The sequence below is a fragment of the Antedon mediterranea genome, chromosome 10 (genome assembly GCF_964355755.1).
Source record: "Antedon mediterranea chromosome 10, ecAntMedi1.1, whole genome shotgun sequence".
Lineage (NCBI taxonomy): Eukaryota > Metazoa > Echinodermata > Crinoidea > Comatulida > Antedonidae > Antedon > Antedon mediterranea.
In genome coordinates, this window is record NC_092679.1 from 19,023,204 (window position 1) to 19,045,180 (window position 21,977).

At 32.8% G+C, this 21,977-nt stretch overlaps 2 protein-coding genes across 3 annotated transcripts; one reads left to right on the forward strand and one right to left on the reverse strand.

Annotated features, from left to right (window-relative positions):
* Positions 1-789: 789 nt before the first annotated feature.
* Positions 790-18,267, forward strand: LOC140059931 (reticulon-3-B-like). 2 transcript variants are annotated; one of them, XM_072105926.1, is made up of 8 exons: positions 790-1,570; positions 2,195-2,230; positions 12,446-12,653; positions 12,981-13,119; positions 13,834-13,903; positions 14,354-14,400; positions 15,046-15,104; positions 15,610-18,267. In XM_072105926.1, exons 1-8 carry the CDS (start codon positions 940-942, stop codon positions 15,650-15,652), a joined length of 1,233 nt encoding a protein of 410 aa, XP_071962027.1. In that variant the 5' UTR covers positions 790-939; the 3' UTR covers positions 15,653-18,267. The 2 variants fall into 2 exon arrangements, with proteins under 2 accessions (XP_071962027.1, XP_071962028.1); XM_072105927.1 differs by lacking the exon at positions 2,195-2,230.
* On the reverse strand, positions 18,221-21,725 carry LOC140059916 (UNC5C-like protein). Its single transcript, XM_072105902.1, has 5 exons — positions 21,655-21,725; positions 20,575-21,456; positions 20,040-20,174; positions 19,581-19,745; positions 18,221-19,410 (listed from the first exon to the last, which is right to left on the reverse strand). Exons 1-5 carry the CDS (start codon positions 21,661-21,663, stop codon positions 19,051-19,053), a joined length of 1,551 nt encoding a protein of 516 aa, XP_071962003.1. The 5' UTR covers positions 21,664-21,725; the 3' UTR covers positions 18,221-19,050.
* Between the last annotated feature and the right edge of the window lie 252 nt (positions 21,726-21,977).

A 21,977-nucleotide genomic window follows, 5' to 3' on the forward strand; every position in this document is an offset into this window, starting at 1 on the left:
ATTTACGCGGAATTACTCATTTTACTTTAAATTCTGAGGATTTTCCGTGACGACGAGTCTGCCGTTATATCACAACTTACTAAACATGTAATAGCCCCCTCTACGTCAAATTAGTTCTGCAAATTTATAATATCGGTATTTCTCGATTATTTTATTAATTATTTTCGATAAAGGATTGTTATAGATGCCATGACCTTAAAAGTTATATTGTCCCAATTTGTTCACATTTGTTTGGGTTGAATATACCATTTTAATGTCACATATAGTTATTCACTTTACCAAAAATTGGATCAGAAAAAAATGGGTTTTTGGTCGAATTTAACCGTTTATTTTGTCATTTTATAAGTGAAAGCATTATTTATAAAATTTAATTGATATACTATACTAATTGATTTTATTAATCTTCATTTTTCATGTTTTCATTTCAAACATTGGTTGGGAGATTTTTATTAGTTACTTTCAATGACTCAATCAGTAGACAGAAATACCCTATATCATACCAATACTGTACCTTATTTCGACTTAAGTTATAAACTTCTAGTTCATGAATGTTCCTATAAGATAGATTAGTATTTGGTGTACAATTAGTCCGAGAAAGTTCATACAAAATAATGATAGACTGTAATAATTTTGCCTCCGAGTATTACTAGAGTCAATTAATATTCATACACAGTAACACAGTAATAAACGCCAAATTAAAAATCCTTTTTATTTGATATAACGGTACTGTATAATTATTTTCGTATTGGGTCAAAGGTCAGACCTATTTCGTCACTTTGCAGGTGCGGACGGAAGTGCTATTTTGAACTGTGTGCAGCCCTATTCTACTCGAGTTAAATAACCTGAAATATTGTAATTTAAAAAAATAAATACTGCTTTCTAGAGCAGTAGATAACCAACTATATATTGTATATTATAGAAAGTGTAAGTTGAATTAGAATGGAAGATTTTGAGCCTTATAAATCGGAAGCCGAGGCTAACCAACAACAAGATTTATTTTCCGACGGCTTCGTGCGCGTTGACAACCCTGCTGACTCGACGGATCAGTCAGAGCCTAAAGTAAGTGACAATGCTGAGGAAGATCTGTATTCAGCGTCAGCAGCATCGGAGGAACCAGCAGCATATTCTTCCGATTTAGTGTCCTTTGATTCAAGCCCTACTACTGATAACGATCCTCTTGTAGGACTAGGAGATACAGTATCATCCCCAGCAGACTCCTCCTCAGACCCAGAACCACAGCAGCAGTTCACAGAAGAATCCTATTCTCCACAACAAGATGAGGCCCCTGTTGATGATTTACTTGGTGGCTTTGGAAGCTCAGAGCCGGATTCTACACCACCTCCTGACGACGATGTTAAAGAGGATCCACCAGCAGTAGGGTTCATGCCTGAGGTGAACCATGCCACTGCCACTGAAAGTAATAGTGGTGAAACACTTTCACGACCATCACCTGTGGTGTTACAAGAGCCTGAGGAAGAACAAGAACCTGTTGTTGCTGCACCCTCCGTGGAAGAAGCACCACCAGTTTCATCGTCAAGTCCTACATTAATTGGTTCATCTCCTTCAGAAGGTACATTTTACATTCAATTTTAAACATTAAATTGTACAGTATATATCAAAAACCTGTTCTTTTTTTTTTATAATTATTTATTTGATTAAATATATTAATTTTGAATTTGTCTTGTACTTCATTAAATTAATTACAATTTATTGAACAAATTTACAATAAAATAACTTCCAAAAAATAAATAATTTTAGTAGCTATAATTATTAATTAATAGTACTCTTTCATATTCGTTTTCGTTTGGCTTTTATTAATGCATTGAGATCGACTACCAAAAGAAGTCATTTAAAACAATGAATACAAATAGATTTTCATTCTATGTAGTATTATTCTCAATTTTTGTTTTAAAAAATGTAATAAAATTTGCATTTTGTAATACTTTTTACAGGCAACTTATCAATGTTGTGCGCTGTAAAATGTTAAACTGCAGCTTTCCAGTTTCAGTTCCACAGAGGAAAAATTCAGAACTATTTTAATTCATATTTGCTTTGATTTTGATCAACCCTTTAGCTTTCTATTCTATCATCAATGAATGCACTGCTATTCAAAGATCTTGTAGACTGAATAATATCTGCATCTAATTTGAATGATAATTTGCATATTTGAATAATGCATGGCTATCTATTCCAGGTGCCCTTATTGACCTATCAAGACTTGATCCTAGAGGTACAGTTGTGTGTGTGTGTGTGATACAAGTTTTGTGTACATCTTGTTGCTTACTGTATGTTACGGACACATCAGCTTAAAGTGAAACTAAAATCTCTGTCTACACTACACTTTATGTGACAAAAAAAATGTGATGTGCCCATACTGTATGGACATGATGATGTCATATCACTACCATATTTGGGTATATCACTACCATATTTGGGTACATTACACTTTTTTTTTTCAGACTAGTTTGATAGTGTAGAGAGACCTTCTTCCAAACTAAGAAGAGCATTTCGAATGAATTAATTCTTTTTTAAAATGATTATAAAACTTTTAAAATATTAACAGATTTTACTTTTAGCTGATGTGTCTGTGTATTAAGTATACTAAACCATGTTCAGACTATCAAATTGAATTACAAATTACCTGCTTAATTTGTGTAATAAAAAATAATTATTTCATGATATTTTCATCAGTTAAAGATATATTGTCCCCCTAAAAAAATTTTTTTTACATTTTTTTTTTGAATATGTTATTTTAATGTCACATTATAGTTATTCACTCTCACAAAAAATTGGGTCTGAAAAAATTTATTTACCTGAGAAAAATGTAATTTAAAGCAAAAAATTGTCAAATTGTCTGGAAGGCAATGAGTTTTTGGGTAATTTAACTGTTTATTTTGTCTTTTTAAAGGTGAAATAATTTTTTCCCCTCGTTTTTTTTCTTATGGAAGTGAACAACTTCATTAAAACTGCAAAATGGCCTATTCAAAGTCCGATTTTAAAAAATCTTTATTTTTCATGATTTTGGGGGACAATACATATTTAAATCATTACCAACAGTACTATAAAATAAAAAGACCATCCCCATGTTTTTGCTTACCTTAATTTTTTTTTAAATCGGACAACAATTAAAAACTCCAAGCTTGTGTTTTTTTCGGGAAATACAATGAAATTTGTAAGAAGGAATAGTATGAAATACTGCCAAGTTCGTCAATAAATCCGCTGAAAAAAAAAAATTTTTATTGGACAAAATAATATTTTTAATCTCTGTATTTTACATTACAGTCCTGTACATCATAATTTAATTGAAGGCATGAATGCTATCATTTTGGCGTAATAACATAGCATTTGATAGTCTGAAAAAACCTAGCCACTGCTCAGTGCTAATCATGTCTTGTATTTGTAACTGATTCACAACCTACATGTGTCTGTCTGTCTGGTTGGTTCATTAACATTCTTTATATTACAAAACATATGGCTAGACTCTCACATACTGACTATCATAAATATGTTTTTCTATTAATAGATTATTCATGTTTTTTTCATAGTCATTTGAATAGTGTGATGTTTATGAGTGTTTGATAAGAATGTGTGATATAATCATTATCATTTGTAGCATATTTCATTTGCAGTAACATGTTATAGGTTGTTGTGAAATAATTAATTCATATGTACCATACATTTCACTGTACTGTAGATCCATATTGCACTACAGTAGCTCTGGATATTATCAGACAGTATGGCAAAGTTAGCTTAATGCTGACTTGGCAATGGCATTAAAGTAAAATCCTTTTCACAGACTATATTATCAGTAGCATGTTTTAAAATGCTAAAAGTATGTGATCTATTCTGATCCTAAAGTGAAAGAAGTAATTGTAACACTCTGTCTACACTATCAAACTTTATGTGACCAAACAATGTGATGTGCCCATATATAGGGTACATCACATTTTTTTTGTCAAGTTCTGATAAGTGTAAACAGAGTTTAAGACTATTCCTCCTCTTTGTGTTGTACTGTACTTCCTTTAAAGTATCATCACAAACAACATACACAGTCATCTTTTGAAACCAAAATTTGTGCGGTCATGTTTAATTTTAACAATTTGCTAATTTCATTGAATGGGTTTATAGTAAAAATGGTTAGTCATCATATAATCTAGTTTTTGTTTTAAGGCAGAGACATAGACTTTAGTCTTGGCAGGAAAGATTGAAATTTCGCTCTTCCATCGTGTTGGCTATTTTCTTAATCTAGGCCCTTTTCTAGAGGCTTCCTTTGGGTACCGAAATGGTCTCGCCTATTATTAATATTAACTTTTTGAATATTATATTAAATCTTAATAAAATCCCTGCTACTGTATAACCAAGTATCTGTAACCATTCAGGAAATTAACCTGATAGTATTATATTATCAATTACTAATTTTTTTTTTTTTTTTGTGCTTGAACAAAAGAATTGGCTTCCACCCTTTCTTAATATTTTTGTGTAATTCAAACATTAAATTGACAAGAACAAATTAGTTTTCCTGGTCATACTGTAAGTCAAAGGTCACACACTTTTGACATTTTCAGGGGTTCGCTATTAAACAGGTGTTGAGAAATTTGATAATTTCATCACTTTATCATCTAATTAACCTTCGGGGACCATCTCAAATTATCTGTTGAAGTTCAAGTTGAAGTACAGTATACACTGATTGATTTAATTCATAGACCAATAACAAAATCTGTTTCAATTAAACCAATTTCCAACATTATTTAATTAAGACTCGAGAGCATACGAATTGAACTATTGACTATGCAGTACATAGCAAATTGACTGCATAATGTAATTTACACTGCAGATTTTTATGTGAAAGAATAGCTGGTTTTTTTTGTGTTTGGTAAAAATTTGCAAAATGTCCTGATTTTTTTGGACCAATATTTTTTTTTAAATCCAGAAATACATTACGCTACAACAGTACAATACATACAACACTGTATAAAGTAAATCTTTTGATTGTAGCACAGGACGAACACACAACAAAGGATAATTTGTAATGGGTTATTTTGTTAGGTTGTCATTGTTAACCTATTGAAATGTGACAATTTTGACATTGTCCTAAATAGGCCATCTTTATTGTGTCATTCATTAGAGTATCAATTGATGTCATTATCTATTGTTGCATAGAAGCTGCTACTGACATCTTTCAGAACATCCCTAATTACTAACTAGGTTTCCATAGACCATAGTCCAGAGGTCACAAAGTACTCTTAGATATGATTGCACATCATACTTGATAACATCAGTAAAGGGGTATATTTAATGTGATAACAGACGTACAGTATAGTTGCTTTAAGTTTGATAGAATAGTATTGCTTAAGTAACATTTGAGAGGAATTGAGAGCTGGAGCAAGTAGGCAGCCACGGTATACTGTAAACTATCTTGTAAATTGTACATCAGGACAGCTACGTTTGGGACTTAAACTTGGCTAAATAAATACGTTTCAGCTATCTTGGTAGAATACATACTTTACCACGCTTATCTCTGGTCTTTAGCAAATATATGATCCACGTATACAACTTGTTTGGCTGTTCTTAACACTTTTGCAGTGCCTATGTGTGGTGCTTTTACATTCTTGACGGTGTGTGATGTATATATCAGCGGTGTAAGGATATAAATTACCATATTGCAACTACTGTACTGTATTTTGGCGGAAGATAGACCACAATTCATTGCTATTAGGAAATACACAGTACTATTTCTCTGTTTTCAATAGTTTATTCAGTTATATTATAATTTTTACTTGGTTATGGCTAGCGTTGGTGAACAAACAACCCTTCAAAAGAAGTTAGAAATTGCAATTGAATTAGGTAAGTTATACCTCCCTGGTTGAAGGATATTGATTCAGATTGAATATGTTTATTATTTTTATAAGTCTGAAGTTTTTTTCAGGAATGATAGTATGTAGTTTTTAATAATACAACATGCACTATGTGGAGCCATAATATTTATCACATGTCGCTATAATACAACATGCACTATGTGGAGCCATAATATTTATCACATGTCGCTATATAGTCTGGGCTCCAGACGGAGTTTTTTCTTAATATTAGTAAAAATATAAATATTTTTGCACATATGGCGTTTCATACGTGTATTACTTGAGTTTGGATACTCCGTCTGGGGAAACACGCAAAAGTCACGTGGTTTGACACCAAGAATTCTTGGTGCATAGATTATCCGGTTGACTAGTTTCAGCTGCATGCGATTGGCTACTCACTCGTACACCGTTTTAATATTCATATTCCAGAATTTCAAAGACTCAACAAATAAGATGGTACGCATGCGCTATGTTACGTTTAGACAATGTGTACTTGGGTACATTGATGAAAGTTTCTGAAGGCTAGAAAGGATTTTATATGGATCATTTAATCAGGGAGATGTAATTTACATCTCCCTGATTTAATATTACGCGGAGATAATTTGATTTAATTCCCACCCAGACCCTGTCCTGTTCTGTGTAGTGGTGGTGTAGCCCTGTCTGTTGTGTGTGAATCCTGTTGTGTGCCGGTGGTGGTATTATGTAGGCCTACCTTATTGGCGTTTTATTTGGCAGGTCATACGTGCGAGTTGAGTAGGACCTACGAAGGAGGCCTAGGCTAAGGACTAAACAATTAATAAACAAAACAACTTGGCAACAGGAATTCACAGTCTCGATCGTACATTCAGCACTGTACGTAGGCCTACTCGATCTTTTTCATTTTGAAACAAAATGATCATTGGTTGATTCAAAATCCATATTTACATACCGCCCGCCCCATATAGCCAAATACGGTATGATAACCTACGTCATTCTTATCAGATGTTTGCGGTCTGCAAATCGATTTCTATACGTGTTTCACAAGTCTGTATTTTCAGACAAAAATCGCGGTCGAAATAAAAACAAATAAAACAATACAGACTTGGGGCAAGTCTAGTCGCTATAATACAACATGCACTATGTGGAGCCATAATATTTATCACATGTCGCACATCTACAGTAGTTCTACACTGTAGACAGCAATTTGACTGAATTGTTAAAAAAAAAAGTAATTTTGCCATACATGTTGGCTGTACCATAACTCTTGAGCTTGATGGGCAAAAAAAATGGAAACAGCGTATTGTACTGTATGTTTCTAGCACATTTTCAGGTTCAACTATTAAAATGAATATTCTTTAGTAACCTTAGTCTATTTCGTGCGTATCAATACCCGGATTAAACGACAATACTATAAAAGTTCCTAGAACACCCTACTTCCATAATGGACTAATCTGTCTATCATGCCCTCATGTGGGCACATCCCAATGTATTACCGTCACTTTTTTCCTTGTAGACTATCAAAAAAACTGTTGGTTTGTGTGTTTTTATTGTCAGTGACTGATAAATCTGGCAAATTCTAGAAAACTTTCACAAGCCTACAAAGTAAAGTTTCCTAGATTCTTCAAAAGCCAGAAATTAAAGTTAAGCTCTGTCTACACTATCAAACTTTATGTTATGTTTGGACATGATTGCGTCATATTACTATCATTATTTGGGCATATCACCACCATACTTGGGCATATCACATAGTTTGATAAGTGTAGACAGAGCTTAAGAACTACGCTGGTCATTAGATAGTTGTTACTACCAGAACCAGCTAAACCTTGATATTAAATCCATCTCTGATCTGTGACATGTTTTCAGAAGATTTGTTTTGTATTACTTTATTTCTTTGTTTGATCACCTTGGACTTAAGTCTAGATTTATTTGTGGTCTTTTTTAATTCATTCTGTTATCTTTGATAGCTTTTCACTGTGACTGTACTAATAAACCACACTTAAAAATCAGTTAGTTAAATATAAATATCTTTGAATAAATTTGACTCATAAGTCTTCTTCTTTTCTAAATTCAGTTATCTTTTGTAATTCTTTAGTATTGGTATTATAGATTATGAAAACTTTAAGCTTTGTCTACACTATCATATCAAACTTTATGTGACAAAAAAAATATAATGTGCTCATATATGGACATGATGATATCATATCACTGCATTTAGTAGTGTAGACAGAGCTTTATGTTTTAATATCAATGTTTGTTGCAACCTTTCCACATGTGGTTTTTATACAGTTAAGTAGATGCTTTCGTTTCAGCATTTTGTCCTGAATTTACTAGGAAGTTAATATTAACATATTATTGCTGACATATTGTTGCAATTCTCAAGTGACCTCATTTGACCTTTTTCATCTGATCTTCATGAAAAAAATACATAGATTCAGAGAATTGTAGTTTGAGTAATGATTGCTAGTATAGACAAAATATTTCTTATTAATTTGTCACTGATGAAAAGGTGTTTCTTGAAGCATATTACTGGTTACTATAGTATATCGTAAATAGAAGGGATGTCTTAAAAGATTCATGAAACTAACGAGGTTCAATTTAGCATTAACTCGGCGTACAGTTCAATGTCTAATTTATGAAAGCATAAACTCTGTAGGTCTGAACAGGCCCTTAGTGGCATACTGTCGGCTAGTTGAAAAAGATTAATGCCACTATTAATGTACATGGCAGCATCTATTTCTGTATTAAATAATACTGTAATAATTTGTTTATCATAGAATGTACAGTAGTTTGAAATAAAACAATTGGTAGTTAACCAGCAAATCAACTATATAAAACCAACATTCTTATTCTATCGGTAAAAAATACTGAATGTGTTTTTGTTTTGTTCTCTTTTTGGTTTAATTGAGAACAAAATATTTAATAATCTCATTGAAACATATTTACAATAACAAAACACTTGAACAATCTTTTTGTTTAGAAAAATGTCTTTTTAATACACAGTTCTGATTATAAATGATGAACAATGAATGCAAAATATATATTTGATGTATGGTAAATTAAACTCATTATTATATATTAATAACAGATGACTTATTATGTTAATAAGTTACTTGAAATGTTCATACAATAATTACGTTTATTCAAACCAAGATGTTTTAATATGTGTAGTTCAACTTTATCTGACCTATGCATTACATTAAGGGCCTGATTGTTGTGTTGGGTGAAAACCGTATTTTCTTGCCAGAAGAAACGGGTCTACATAAAAAAAAATAATCGATTTTTAAATACGATTTTAAAAACCTTGTTTGCTCCATTCGAGTTTCCAATAATTGTGCTTCCCCCTGCCTGCATAAAATAAAACCTGATTGGTTGCGTCAATGTTCCTTTCAGCATAGACATTGACTTGGTTCAATCTGCGTAGTTTACTACGTGATGTACTACTCGGCTCACACTTGTGATTACGCAATATAGCACTTTGCGTTGCTCCATTGCGTTGCATCACGTTAGAAACCACGCTTAAGGAAATTATTTCAGTGAATTTTGGTGTTATTTTTATGATGTTCGGTACTAATTTTTAAAAAAATGAAAATAAATGGAAATAAATTATAGTAATTAATACAATGGAACCTTCAAGAAGCAAGACTCTAAATTAACATTTTATTTTTTAAAATACATTTTTCAAAAACTAAATCCCAAATCATGTCAAATTCAATTATCAGAATTTTGGGAGAGTTTGTCTGTATTAAATAAAGCAATGATGGCAGTGAGTGAGATATTGCAATATTAGAACATATTTATAGAAGAAAATCAATTTTTATAAATGTACATTATGCTTTATATTATACTGCCTGTGTTATTAAAATTGATGGCAAGATTATTCTGCTCGCAACGTATACTGTATTTTTTATGTTGATAGAAATAACTCAAGTTGATAACGAATCATAGATGTGCAATAATAATTAAAATAAAGTTAATTAAATGCATTGTACTGTTTACTTTAATGGATAGGCTAATAGTACGTTGTCTCTGTGGGCCTAGGTTAATCATAATCTATGTGTAATGCGTTAGTTGTACCGTTGCGTATATCAAACTGACATCTTATTATTAGGCAACGCCTAATACTCGTTCAACCAGCTCTCTTTGTACACGATTCGTTGACTACATGCATTGTGTTGTCAAACAGTCGAATAAATTATTGATTTCATCAGTAGGGTAGTAGATATGCAGCTAGTGTAATTACAATTATACTATGGAGTAGTGTGTACAGTAGTACAAGCGGGGTACAAGCTATACGCGGCTGTGCAATTCAAATGTGTATTTGAAGTACATTTTTATGGGGGAATATCAAATATATTGATGGTGATTATTTAATCATTGGGCCTAACAATTTATTGGCTCCAGATGCATTATGTATGCCAAATGCTAAACAGTTCAACTACGCATATTTTTAAAGTTACCATATTTTCTGTTAACCAACATTATAGTATATTTCTGTTAACTAACAAACATTTTACAGTACATTTTCTGTTAATCAACATTACAGTATGTTTTCTGTAACCAACATTTTATACTGTTATTTTTAGTATATTTCTGTTAACCAATATTGTACAGTATATTTCTGTTTAACCAACATTACAGTATATTTTCTGTTAACAAACATTTTATACTGTATTATTATTTTCTGTTAACCAACATTTTACAGTATATTTCTGTTAATCAACATTACAGTATATTTTCTGTTAACAAACATTTTATACTGTAGTATTATTTTCTGTTAACCAATATTGTACAGTATATTTCTGTTTAACCAACATTACAGTATATTTTCTGTTAACAAACATTTTATACTGTATTATTATTTTCTGTTAACCAACATTTTACAGTATATTTCTGTTAATCAACATTACAGTATATTTTCTGTTAACAAACATTTTATACTGTAGTATTATTTTCTGTTAACCAATATTGTACAGTATATTTCTGTTATAACCAACATTACAATATATTTTTTCTGTTTTTCCCCTATTCTTGCAATGAAAAGGCATGGCAGGTGTTGTATTATTAATTAGTTATTATTTTAATATTTTATTTTCTGCATGAAATTTTACTTTAATAATAATCTGCTTTGGTACTTATTATTTGTCTTTGAATATGAATTTCTTTTAAATTTTGTTTATAGTTCAAACAAAAATATTTTTATTTTATGTGATTTTAAGTCTCACATTAAATTTACTTTAATGTAAATGAGCGTTTACATTTTTCTCTGTAAAATGTTTATAAATGTGATATTACATTTAAATACAATATTTTAATGTACTGTACTGTAGCCTCCTAATCCAAATCCTAAATGTCAGTTCCGATAATAGATCAAAATAACTTTAAAAAAAAAGCAGAATCACTTTGTGTGTCTAGTATTTTAAGAGATACTGCACAGTACTGTACTTAAAATACATCTGTGATTAATGATATTGATGTAATGTAATTAACATACCAATCTTATCCTAATAATGTTGTTTATACAATCAAACACATGAACAGTGTAAAGCCATAGTTGCTTGTTGCAGATGACTCGCAGTGTTCTGTTGCATTTTAAAGCCTGTTTTTATGGTTCAGATTTAAACAAAAAAGGTATTTAGGCTATTTAGACTTGAACATAGTGACATTTTTTGATTATGAATAATATTAATTTCCTATTTATTCAAGAAATACAATCTAACATACGCACAGTGTATAAAGCCACAGTCAGGTGACCATTTAGTGTTCGGTTGCATTTTAAAGCCTGTTTTTATTATTAAGATTTAAACAAAATGGAATTAATTTAAATTTAAGTTAAACATAGTGACATTAACATTTTTTTTTATTATGAATAATATTAATATCATATTTATTTAAGAAATAAATCAAACACATGTACAGTGTATAAAGCCACAGTCACTTGCAAATGACTGTTTAGTGTTTCATTTTAAAGATTCTACATAAGGCAAAGATCTTTTTTTCCATTTCTTGTATTTAGCCATCACATAAATTGCAATTAGATAAAATTAACCAACCTTTAAGGACCATAAATTATTGGTTCCCTAATTTGATCATATCATCATGGTTGTCTCAATTATTCTTGTCAAGTTTATGCTTTAAGGAGTCATCATTAGTCACTGGAACGTCACTCATCCACCTACATATATACCTACTTCATATATTGTTCATTGTATTATGGTTATGGGCTTTTCTTTTTTTACTGTATTGCAGCCAACTCTCCCAATACTGGAAACCCTTGGGCTGGCCTATTTTTAATATATCTTTTCCATGGTTTTCCAAATCTGTTTTTAATTGAAAGAATTAAGGATATTTACTGTAGGACCTCAAGAAAACTTTTTTTTTTGGGAGGATTTTCTGAAAATCCTGTACAGTATTGGCAGAGTCGACTGCATTCATTTTTCTTACTCTCTGTATGGTGGTATAGAAATTTCCATTTTATGTTTTATTTTATAATTTATATAAAAATAATCTGTATTTATATAATCATTTTCGCATTGTTTCCACAATTATATACTCTATGCAAGAAAAACATTCTGTAGGCTTCTGAATGATAAAAAATATATAATTCTTTGCAGTTGTAGAGTTGGTGTATTGGCGTGACCCTAAAAAGAGCGGCGTAGCCTTCGGATCGATTCTGATTGTTCTGCTAGCATTTGCAAACTTCTCATCCATCAGCGTGATAGCTTACTTGCTTCTCTCCATTCTGACGGTGACAATCAGTTTCAGAGTCTACAAGAGTGTACTACAGGCAGTGCAAAAGACTGGTGATGGCAATCCATTCAAGTAAGTAGACTACGCTTCCACAGTGGCGGATCCAGGATTTTGAAATAGCGGGGTGGGGGCCTAAAGTAGTGAAACTAAGTGCTTAACTTAATTTGATGTCCTATCTTTTGCTATACAATTTGTGAAATTTAGAGGGGTTCCGGGCCGACTGGGCCTGCTGCTTCCAGACACAGAACCAGCATTAAAGATCCACACAACTAAGCAGCTGTTGAAACAGTTATTCTGTAAATGTTCATGCATTTCTAAGTGCTTCATGTTGTGAAAACGAAAGGTGTTTATTTTACACCAAATTGAACATGTTTGACCTAATTTCTGTCTAATTTTCAGACCATATTTGGAGAAGGATATCAGCATCTCTGAAGACGTAGTTAACACCTATGCTGCTCAAGCTGTAGAGAAAGTAAACTGTTACTCTACTGCCCTCAGGAGGTACATCCTGGTTGAAGATTTGGTTGAGTCCATTAAGGTAAACATTCACCACATAATATACAAGCTACATCTTTGAATTGAGATTAATAGTTCAGGTACAATTACCCAACCAACATCGATTTCACACAAAGAATATTTCACAAGCGAGTGAGTGGCCGAGCGGTTAAGACAGTGAAAATGTAATTATGTAACCATAACATCGGCGATGGTTCGAGCCTCACTTGCTACATGGTTCTTGTGGTAGGCTAACAAGTTTAATTGGGTAAGGACAATAACCTGTAGGTCCAGTGTACACATCTAGCTCATGTGCATTTTAAAGAACCTAGTACATCTTTCGAGACGAGTAGAAGTTACCCCGGTGTACTAGTACATCACATCCACTGGTCATAACTGGGGCCCTTGCAGACCAGTCTGAAGAGGTTACCCAGTAAAAATATATAACAAATACACATAGTGCTTTGCTATTCTGTATGAACTAATATTGAAACTGCTGTCCATAGATACTTTTCAAAAAGACTATTTACCATGTATGTGTATGAGGCTGTGCGAACTATCTTGCACTTGTTGTGAGGTATCCCACAATGCAAAATTCAAAGTCATCTTTCACATTTTAGCACATCAGTTACGACATGAGCCAATTTAGAAATTCTCAATTTGTTTTTCTTTACAAAACTACTTTTTTTTAAAATTTCTTTGCAATATTTAATAAATATCTAAAATAATAAAATTGATGGTTTTATTATCATTACAGTTTGCTGTGTTCTTGTGGTTCCTGACCTACATTGGATGTATGTTCAATGGCCTAACTCTTGTCATCTTTGGTAAGATTTGCTTCTTTCGGTTATCAGTTTTGTTAGATTTATTAAACTTTAGCTAACTTTACAGATCTACAGTATCTCTCTGCACAATTTTAAATTTGAATGTGGATGATATTTTGCTCTGACATAATTTTACCAAGGGAATCTAACAACAGGATGCTCAGCTTGCCTTGCCAAGATAGGAACTCGTAACAGTCCTTTTATCTTATGTCTGGCTGCGACAAATACCAACAGTACTGTACTATGTACACATTCTCTGTGGCACGCTGTTAATGTTAAGGGGCGGGGAACTGATTGTGTCGTAGCCACCAATAAACCGTTTTATCTCTGGAGCATCCTGTTGTTAGATTGCCTTGATTTTAATCTTTATTATTTGAACTCAAATTTATTTTATGTTTTTCCCCTTTGGGTGCAGTGAAAAATAATGAACTTTCTCTTTTTTTAAACTTATAGCTCACATTGGTTTGTTTAGCCTTCCTCTTGTCTATGAGATGAATAAGGTATGTTGTTTTAAAGCATTACAAATATCACTGAAAGTTGAGGTCAATATTGCTTGGATCCTTAGGCTGGCTGACTGGGATTGAGTTCACTGGTGGAGTTCCCCGGGTCTAGCATTTCTGTTGTAGTGTGTATTGTTCATGTAAAATCAAGAATAAAGTGAATTGAATTGGCAAAGATACTGTTAACTTTCTTTGCCTCACCCTTCGGATGGGACTTAAAGCTGTTCATACTGTGTACATGCAGTGCACATGAACTTGGTACATTATTTGAAAAGAGTAGTAGGATCGTTTCGTGGTAGACACTGCACTGTGGCCGCAGTGAATCTATAGAGGACCTAATCCGAAATTCTTCAGTTTCAGATTAACCGAGCGCAATAAATAATAAAAGTAATTATTTGGTCCCAATGCGCGACATGACGACACAAAGAACAATGTTAATGTTTATGCGGTGTTTTCGGTAACACACACACAAATGTGTGTAGTGAACTCTTAGTTTATGCGTAAATGCAGTTGTGATTTATATCAAGATGTATCCGGTGTACATACTGTAGTGTTTGATGTGAGTATATTAAATGTTGTGGTATGTACAGTAATTAATGTGTTTGCATCACTAATTCTGTCATTTCAATTGGGTTTTTATTATAGGCTCAAATTGATGATGTGGTGGGAAAAGCCTACACCAAGGTCAATGCCATATACGAACAGTGAGTAATCTATATTATGTATACAGTATTATACCTGCCAACTCTCACGCATAATGCGTGCGTGAGTCTCGCGAATGAGGGCCGATTTGTTATGCCTCGCGCATACGTGGCTATTTCTCACGCATCCATAAAAATATTCAGAAAAAAATAGCCTAAGATTACACATTATTTAATTAATTTTAGCATAATTAGCTAAGCCTATGTTAATTGTATTTTATGGTGGTTCTTGGGGCATTGTCTTGTGTCCTGAAGTATATATACAAATATTTAAAAAAAAACATTACTTTCAAATTAACTCGCCTGTTTTAAAGAAAAAATAGCCTAGGATTACACATTATTTAATTAATTTTAGCATAATTAGCCTAGGCCTATGTTTATTTGTATTGTATGGTGGTTATAAGGGGGACACCCCTATATATTAAAGAGGCACTGTCTTGTGTCCTCAAGTTGTCCCCTACTTTAGTAGCTAGCATACTAAATCATTGTTTGATTTTTATTTTTATAGGGTAAAAGACAAGATTCCATTCTTAAAAAAGAAGAATGATTAAGAAAATCAGCTTAAAAACAGGATTTTAAACATACACTACAACTTCCCAATTACTCTACTACAAGATGTTGCTTGCTACCAAATAAATACACAATGCCACACTGCTTGTCTATGGAGGAATTACCTGAACTAACTACTCCATGATAGCTGTCATAAATTTATGATTTTAGTGCCTGTAGAGGGCGACATTCAAAAGTAACCTTTTATGATGGTGTGGTGCAATGACAGAAAGTAGGTCACTATGTCTGGGTCAAAGGGTAAATAATAATATTTGAATGTATTAGGTATCTACATTGAATTGTAGGTGCATTAATACTAGTGCATAAATATTATTTACACTGTATGTATCCATTATTACTTCCAAAGAAGTGCGTTAAATGTTAAAACAATATTAAATTTATTTCTTAATTTTGATGGTTTTAATTATTTTACTGTACTTAATTATTTATTTAATTCTAGTTTTGATTATTTTTATTTAATAAAATACAACTTTGACTGTAGTATAGCTGGTAATATTTAAATTGAACAAAAGTGTGCAAGTTGAACTAAGACTAAGACTGAATTATATTTCGTTTGTTTCTTAGGTTGCTAAGCAACCAATAACAGCCCTATTCTATGTGCTTGTTAATACAATTAATATTTACTTAATATTTCAAAAAAAAAGTTGAAATCTGTAGATAAATGTTTTGACGGCAAGAGTACTTGGAAATCATTTTTAAAATATCGAAATTTTCTTTTCCTAAAGAGGTGTAACATTCTCATCTTGTTTTTCTTTTAATTTATAATTTATGAACAATCCAACTAATAATAATTACCATCTTAAGTGAATATAATTTATTGTTAACCAGGCAACAGCACTCACAAAATTTACAGATATTTTTCGCATGAAAAGATAAATGCAAACATCGGCCACAACCAACACATACCCACTACACAACTCTTTAATATTTGATTTACATTTGGCGACAAAAACCGTATGTGGTCATGCATCAATTAGATGTAAAGCTCTGTCTACACTATCAAACTTTATGTGACAAAAAAATGTGGTGTACCCAAATATGGTAGTGACATGCTTAAATATGGTGGTGAAACTGTATGCTTAAATATGGTAGTGATATAACATCATCATGTCCATATATGGGCACATCAAATTTTTTTTGTCACATGAAGTTTGATAGTGTATGTGAAGTCGAATTATTCAACTTTTGATATTATAGTGTTAAAACACAGCATCGTTTAATAGTTATGAAATTTGTGGAGTTACTGAACAAGCCTTTAATGTTGTGTCGTATCAAAAGCGTACATAAATCAACTATGGTAGCCCCATTTATACTTATTTGCCCATCCTAAATATCCTTGCTCAATGGACGTCTCAATGTTCTCATGTTTCAATATGTTGAATAACATGAATCACTCTTAAACAGGCGCAAGTTTGTGTTGTGCAGCGTTTGTGCGGTTATTCTTGTCCGCGAAACCAACCAAATGTGGCCTATATAATAGTAAGTAAATCGGGTGTGTAAGGTGTTGTGTTGAATCGTAGCCGATCTGCCATTTTCTTTGATGAAACTAAAATTAAAAACTGCTTTGTATTCTAAACTTTAAAATCTGTATATCTCCAATTGCAATTTTTTAAATGCAATGTTTTTGATCGAATTAAATGTAAAAAAATTAAGATTATTATTGTTAAATGTAGGTTTAATCATTGTGAATTATACATATACCAACCTTAGTATATAGATACTGTAAAACTTAATGTTTAAATATTACACTGGTGGAATCTGTCTATGTCTATGTGAACTGCATGTAATTCTCAATAGTAGTCGTGGTGATATTAAAATGTACAATATTCAAGAAAATGAAACGTTTTTGTTCCAAGACAAAAGTGCTTATAATTTAAAATCAAGTTTGTTTGCATATAAAACATGTTGTTTTCGGTAGAGTTGCTCTGTTGCAAAGTATTTGAGTCGACTATCAATACTTTGTTTAATCATCTCATTGTAATAAAAGTATTCATCATTCTTTTACGTCCGGTTTTGCTATATAGATCATTTTTATATACTGATTTATCGTGATTTTTTCAAAAGATTGTCGTCGTCATACAATGTACATATAGTAAAGTGTGCTAAAATCATAAAGATGTCCGACGTCACTCACAAAATTCAACCAAAAAAAATGTTGAAAAAAAAAATAAAAGTGTAATGCGTCAATGTAGTTCTGTGCTTTCAACTCGAGTTTACACTTACTTTAAGTGAGGTTATTCATCTTATTTAAGCCCAATAAAATGTTGCAATATGTAAGAAAATCATGGTTGTTCATAGTCTGTAAGGTATGAGGCGCCAAGGGTTCATTATTATGTGGTTAGTAATGAAGCAAAACTCGTATTTGGTATGAGGCGCCAGGAGTTCATTAATTTGATGTGGCAATATTGATAATACACTTTAAAGAGCGGAACGAGTATACATGTGCTGCGACTGTAATAATGTAATGGTTGCGGTAGTGTTGTTTGTTCTCTAGTTACGATGGGACTGTGCTAATTGTAACAACCAAACAATTGCGAAACAACACAATGTTTACTTTTTAGTTTAATAGTTTAATAAACAGTTAGCATATGCATTATAATGTGCTGGTTATGTATAGTACAATTTTCATCTTGGAAAACTCCCAAAAAAATGTTAGGCTATTTCTTGCGCTTTCTGGAATAAGCTATTAAACAGTTACAAAAATATATATGTCTATATTAACACTAATTGAATAAAAGAGTGATGGTTGGAAATGGAGTATTGAAGTAAATTTATGTGGTCGTTCGTAACTTTACAAACATTTTCTGGTTTGCAATTTAGCTGCTCCTCCTATACATTTGCACTTTAAACATTATTATTAATTATTATACATTACGTTATAGTGTAGACTTGCCCCAAGTATTGTCTTTTTTATTTTTTGTTTGTTTATTTCAATTTCTGTCTGAGTTTAGTATACGTATGAAACGCCATATGTGCCAAAATATTTTTTCTCCGTCTGGAGCCCATACTATCTATAGTGTTACGGAACTTGTTTAACGTTCAAGCCTTGCAAAAGTAAGTCACGTAGAACAACTTTTCAAGGGCCTATTTCACAACGCTTGTTCCAATTCATTCACTGATGTGTTCAAATATGTGGGGTTATTCCCGATCTTGTTGGAAGGGTTTATATTTCATAGAAAAAGAGCTAGAGCTATACCTTGAATTGCCAGATTATTGTAAACTCTGTACGATAAAGCTACACTTAACTTGGACCTGAATGCTCCTTGTCATGGAACGGAAGACGTCGCCGTTCAATTCTTAAATCAATCGTCTTCCGTTCCGTGAACAAGAGTTTAACATACCGCATCAACCATTCAGAAGGATTTTTCTCCATCGTTAACTATTTTTTAGAACAGTCTAACTCGACATAATTCATTTCGGACTTGGCCTTCAATATTTCCGTTACAGCATCTTTCCGACCAATCTTCTCAAAAATCTGCTGGAGATGCAACCAGTCTTCGGCATCGTTTCTCGAGCGAGTAGCTTCCCACGTGTTTAGTAATTCATACGTTGGACTGCCGTGTTTTTGTTTTTCTAGTTTTGGTATCATATCATCCAATTCTAATTCGTGAGCAAACATTCGCCAGTCAACCAAGCCGTCTGGGTCCAGGAGTTCCTTTAGTGTTCGCCGTAGAGGTTGTTTAAGTAGCACAGACGATCGCATCGGAATCGCCTTCCTTTTTATCATTTTGTCCTCATTCTAAAATTTAAAGTAATTATATTTATGATTACGTAATCTAAGTATAGTGAGTGAAATTGACCAATCACAAAGCGACAATTCGGGTGTCCATCGCGTTGTTATTTTGAAATTACTTGCGGTGCGCTTTTATTTTCAGGTCCCAAAAATAGAAATAGACAATGATAACATACCTCTTGCGCTAGTATATGAAGTGTTTCTTTTAAGTCATCCGATTGGCCAGCCTGAGTCACATGAACACTTCCAACTAAGCTGTTTTCAATAATAGTGTCTCTCTTTAGCAACATGTAGGATTTTGTTACGTAGAGGTTTTCCCGCAACGTGTCCGCCGGGATAGTCTGCAAAAACAAACATTTGTATTATTTTATTTTGATCGCCATATTCATAGACTATCGGTATGGTTAAGCATTGCAGTAATGTGTACTCATTAAGAAGGTTAACTCGCCTCTTCGCAAACTCGTCCATTGTAGACAACAATATTTGTAATGTCTGTATGTTTATATTTCTTCAAATGGCATGGCACTGTTACATTATTATGGTCCTTATGTAGAAAGTGTATGGAATTCTTGATGGCATGTAAAAATATTTGCTTATGTAAAAGAAAAACAATTATATTAAATTAAGAATCTTACTAGCTTCGGATTTCTTGTTGTCCAATTATTTTCAATTTCCAATAAACTGGTTGCGTCAAGATTTGTTTTAAATGACCATGTCGTAAAAGGTGTTCTTTTCACTCCATTTATACTTTCCTCTTCACACGCAACCATCTGCGAATTAAAAATCATCAGTATATATTAAAGCTTTCTCTATAATTCTCTTTTAGAAATAAATAAATATCTTAAACAAACAAATCATATTTTTTTATTTCTTTTTAAAATTTGCTTTTTGTTAAAACCCGTAAATCATCTGGGATTTCATTTTACATCTTTGCACTAGAATACCTGATAGAATGTGGTCCTACATTTGTTATATTTTGGTATATACACATTTGTTCTCGTCTGTGACCTTGTTGAATGGCCAAGCAACAGAGTAATCATTTCGTTTGGACTTTTTGCCAAAAATATAAATGGTTTATTGACAGTTTCCTTTTAATCAACTTTATTTTCTATGTTCTGGCGGTTCCAACACATTTTTAAATAAAAGATAAATACAATGAGTTGAACTTACTTGTATTGCATCTGCAGTTTTATGAACAAAGTACAGTCTTAATATCATCCGGGTAGCAGTAGCTTGAACTAAGGAACTGTACACAACTAAGTTCATGTATATTTCCGCTGGTAGATCTGGACTGGTCGATGTTGCAATGCTCGAAAACCCTGTAAAATGTGATATCAATATCGAACACCGTCCTCGTCTTTTGATGACCAAGACATCCTCTTCTTCATCTAGGCTCTTATAGTCTAAATTTTCATTAGGTCGAGAAGAGGTAAACATAGGAACCAATTTGGTGCTTGCGTCATCGATGTTCGCGCAATGTTCATATGAAAGTATGACACGCTCAAGAAAACCAATGCCCTGCGGACCGCAGAAGATTGTTGGACCCACTCGAGCCTGAGTGAGATCGATAGAAGGCATATACTGTAAATCCTTAGCAATATACATATATATCAGCTTAGCTTCTCCTTCGATTGCTCCCGGTGGTACGAATAGTCGGATGCCCATGTGATCCATATTTAACATCCCTCCTTGTTCATCAAACAAACCAGCAATGAATCTGGTCGTGGTGAAACAGACTTCATGTAAATTGGCATCGCAATGGCGCTGTTTCCATTCTTCGGCTTGAGAAATTAAATCATCATATTCAGTGTCATTTGAAGTAGGCAGCACGGAAGTTTGTGGCACAGAATCTTCCTCTGGTACCATGTCAATAATTACAGGGTTATCATAAGAAGCGTCACCACCATCAAACGCGGTTGATACTCGTCCTGTTGGTAGCTCTCGTATTTTGGTTACCTTACTTGAGACTCGTTCTCTGAAAACACGCAGTGCATCTGAATAGCGGTTCACCGAATCATGTCCTTGACTCCTTACCGACGCTCCTCCTTCTACCTAAGATAATTTAAGTAATAAATACGCGTGTTGTTAATTTCAGTGGGTTTTCGTAGATCACGTGATCATTATATTAATATACATCTTTTTCCTTCTGCTTGTTTCTGAATCTGATTCAAAGATACCTTTATCAACTATACTGTTATGAAGTACGCACATTGTATTAATGACATTTTCAAAAACGGGTTTGGCACTTACGTCCGGCATAACAGTGCTATCTTCAACGAATACATGTCCAAACTTCTCGTAAATCCACGTACAACAACAATTTACCTGTTTTGAAACGAAAGTAAATAATACAATAAGTCAAATACAACATACTGTAATAGTACCCCTCTCCCCTCCCCGTCAAGAAAAAGAAAAAGGAGAACAACACTATTTATGGAAAATTATTATGTGGACATTTCCTGTGAAACGAACAATGAGAACTGTTTGTATTCACACTCGGTAAATCACAAGTAGATACCTCTATTAAGGGGGCACCGAAGTTAGGTCCCAAAGGTGTCCAATTATGGGTTCAA

Bases quoted from the DNA above. Each gene is read 5' to 3' on its own strand.
- LOC140059931 (XM_072105926.1), top strand. From the start codon at position 940: ATGGAAGATTTTGAGCCTTATAAATCGGAAGCCGAGGCTAACCAACAA. The intron at 2,231-12,445 runs GTACAGTTGTGT...AATTCTTTGCAG, and splicing joins ATCAAGACTTGATCCTAGAG to TTGTAGAGTTGGTGTATTGG. The intron at 13,120-13,833 runs GTAAACATTCAC...TTATCATTACAG, and splicing joins ATTTGGTTGAGTCCATTAAG to TTTGCTGTGTTCTTGTGGTT.
- LOC140059916 (XM_072105902.1), bottom strand. The intron at 20,175-20,574 runs GTAAGTTCAACT...TTTAATTCGCAG, and splicing joins AAACTGCAGATGCAATACAA to ATGGTTGCGTGTGAAGAGGA. The intron at 19,746-20,039 runs GTAAGATTCTTA...TTGTTTTTGCAG, and splicing joins CAACAAGAAATCCGAAGCTA to ACTATCCCGGCGGACACGTT.